At 42.7% G+C, this 3,513-nt stretch overlaps 1 protein-coding gene across 5 annotated transcripts in view; it reads right to left on the bottom strand.

Moving 5' to 3' along the window:
* Positions 1 to 492: 492 nt before the first annotated feature.
* Positions 493 to 3,513, bottom strand: part of LOC143031678 (condensin-2 complex subunit G2-like) — a 57,849-nt gene continuing 54,828 nt past the window's right edge. For all 5 annotated transcript variants that reach the window (XM_076195805.1, XM_076195804.1, XM_076195803.1 and 2 more), the window contains one exon: positions 493 to 2,640. In XM_076195805.1, the coding sequence (XP_076051920.1) occupies positions 2,577 to 2,640 (64 nt within the window). In that variant the 3' untranslated portion in view covers positions 493 to 2,576. The remainder of the gene's footprint in view (positions 2,641 to 3,513) is intronic.

Below are 3,513 nucleotides of genomic sequence, written 5' to 3' on the forward strand. Positions count from 1 at the left end.
GCTGGCTGAGTGGGCTAGAGCGTCACTACTTGCGACAGAGGTCGAGGGGATGGCAGTTCGAACCCTGCCACGGGCGAGTTGGACTAAGGGCATGGTTTGTTAAATTCCATGCTATCAAGTCCTCTGTTACCAGGGCACTGTCCTGGCCTCCCAACAGGTTGTTGTTTGTTTTGTTACATCGAATTACATATATACATACACTGAATGGTACCCAGTGAACAGATTAACATCTTTTCAACCACAATTCACTTTTTAATTCCATGCCATTGCAGTCAAGACTGACTAGCGAGGAGCTCGAAGGAGACATATATTGGAATTGAAACGTGGTCGAGCTGAGGACTCGGACTTGACAAAGCGGCAGTGACAGCCCATTGTAGTGTAATGGGCTAAGTCACTGATGCTTTGTCACGTCTGAGCCGACTTCGAGTCCTCAGCTCGACCACGTTTCAATTCCCAATATATGTCTCCTTCGAGCTCCTCGCTAGTCAGTCTTGACTGTAATGGCATGGAATTAAAAAGTGAATTGTGGTTGAAAAGATGTTTGAATTACATATTCCACCCAAACCAGAATTTTGTTTCTCTACTCTATAAATCGACTCCGCTCCTCCATCCACTACAGTACTGTATCCAAGAAAAAAAAAAAAAAAAAAAAAAATCTCCACTTCTCAAGTCCTTTTCTCCTTCAAATTCAACCTGGCAACCTCTTCTGTACACCTCATCACTTGTACCCACACACAGTCATAACAACTTTCTCAAAACCATCCAAAACTCGTCACCAACTGCTTCCGTTTCCCCTCGCAATCGGCCACAACCGCAGTGTTGTCTGCATATGACGACAACTGGCTCGCTTTCCATTATTGTCCAGCAATTCCAATCCTCTGCCAAACATTTTTCAATTTACCTTCCTTGCCACCCCCATCCATCCATACATATACCAAAGGCTCTTTCCCCCTTACAAGGGAGGTAGCCAAAAAACAAAGGCATAAAAACCACTCCCACCCTAACATACTCCACTTCCATCCACCCTATTATCTTGGCTCCTCCTGGATGATGGGTCATCCCTGCATCTTGTCCACTGCCCTGGGTCAGAAGCAGTGACACAAGACACAGCACATCCACAGCAAGGCCACTTCATTAAATCGGCGACCCCCCACCCTCTATCCCCCCCATGCAGAAAAGGCGAAGACGGGGAGAAGTCCCTTTGTGCTGTGTCAAATTTTTCTCACGCATACTATCTCCCCCCCCTCCATACACAATAAATAACCACAGCCACATCACATAACCCTGACGCAGTTCCACATTCACCTCAAACCATTCATGATCTTCATAGTTGTGTAAAAACTTTTTGATTGCCTTGTACAAACTCACCCTACTATGCCATGTACTTAAAACATAATCCACAATGTTTCTATTAACTCAATCATATACCTTCTCCAAGTCCACACAAGTCCTGAAAGCATCTTTACCACCTGCTAAGTACTTCCCATGTGTCATACCACAAAACCTTAACCTACGTATACTCTTTCCAGGGGTACACCGCCAATCTTATAGGTGCCAGAGCTCTGGAGGGTCTGACAAAAGCCTGCCATCCTTACCCTGTTTCTATATATATAATGTAAAAAGTGGATTTAATTTTGCCATACAATTTTTTTAGCCAAACTTGTTCAGACAAGTAAAAAAGGTTTATGGTGAATAAATAATTTTGCTGGGTGCCGTAACATTGCTCTGGCAGCAGCACCGCACACTAGCAATCCCCAATTAATACACTTCACTCACCACATTCAACATAACAAACCCCTTTAACACTTCTACATTCATAGTTATTTCACTTCCCTTTGTTTACATGTGTCTGGCGGCCTTGTGGGTTCATTGCAAGACTGTCTGTCAATACCCTACCTTGGTGCCATCTCACAATGGCTTAACCTGGCTTGGTACATACATATACCAAGGGCTTTTTCCCCCTTACAAGGGAGGTAGCAAAAAAATAAAGGCATAAAAATTATTTCCACCCATTCCATCCCCAATACACTCCACTCCCCTCCACCCTCCCTCTTATCTTGGCACCTCCTGGATGACAGGTCATCCCTGCATCTTGTCCACTGCCCTCCCTGGGTCAGAAGCAGTGACGCAAGACACAGCACATCCACAGCAAGGCTGCTTCATTAAATCAGCAAACCCCCCCCCCCTCTGTAAGGTAATACAGATGGCACTAAGGGCTTGTGATCTAGCAGGACTGTAAACACACTTGTCCAATTTGGCAGGACAATTCCTTCAAGACACACATTGAAAAATCTCACCAACCACTCCATCTCTTCCTTATACATATTTTGTTCATCTTTACAAAATATTGACTTTATACAACAAAGAATGCTTCAGTATTACAAAATAGTCTGGAAGGAATTCAAGATGGCTTATTTTATTTGTTTTTATTTCTTATTTGTTCAACCTATGTGCCACTTTCTCCTGCGGCATAAGGCAGCTATGCACGGGGTTGAGAAATTCACACCCCAGTCTCACTCACATCTCATTCACCCCTTCCTCTTTTGACAATATATTTACACAATACCTACACAACACTATATAACACCTAAACGGCTCTTCATGTCACAAAGCAGGTCCCTGCAGCTCAATGCATTGGCACTGAAAAGAAAAAGAAAAGGAGGAAAGATATAAAGACGTACATACCAAAGGACATTGACCATCTTATACAAGGGTTGGCCGAGTCAAGACATAAAACCACCCCACACCCGTCAAAAACCCGACCATCGTACCACCTCCTGAGTAAAGGCATTCCTGTCCTCTGATACTCGACTTGGGCAGCGAGGCTTAGTGCCTCCACAGTAGATCGTGACAGCTGGAGCAGTTTTGTTTGTGGATGACAATGCACTTGATACTGAGTTGTAGGACAGACTGAAGCAGTTAGTGGCAGAGTTTGCAAGAGGATGCGAGTGTTTTTTTGTTTTAAGCAAGTGTGAGCAAAAGTAAGATGATGATCGTGGTGGACTGGAGAGGAGCTTAAAGGGTAAGAAGCTAGAGGAGGTGAAGAACAGCTTTCAGCGTTTGAAGACGACACACGTGGCAGGGTATGGAGGAGCGGAAGATGCTGTAACGACTATCATTTATTTATATTATTTGTTTTGTTATCATTTGTCTATTTGTTTATCATTATTTGCTTGATTCTCATTTATCATTAGTTATATGTCAATGTATTATTATTTACTATTTACCTGTTTATCATTTAACTATACCTATGCATTTATTTATATTTTATTTATTATGTACATTATTATAGTCTATTGTTCATTGATTCATTATCATTATGATTTTCTTTTTTTTACATCCAACCTAGACATGGACCAAAAGGTCTCCTGCAAGAGAGATCAGGGGGCAAAGGATTGATTGAAGTGTCGTCAGTACTTCCCTTTTCACCACCACGGCAGTTGTTGACAAGTAAACACATGGATAGAGAGGACTTACTAAATTGGGATGGGAGAAAAACAAGGGGACATGAAA

This window comes from Oratosquilla oratoria, chromosome 12 (genome assembly GCF_046742065.1).
Source record: "Oratosquilla oratoria isolate Oo_2021 chromosome 12, ASM4674206v1, whole genome shotgun sequence".
NCBI classification, from domain to species: Eukaryota; Metazoa; Arthropoda; class Malacostraca; order Stomatopoda; family Squillidae; genus Oratosquilla; species Oratosquilla oratoria.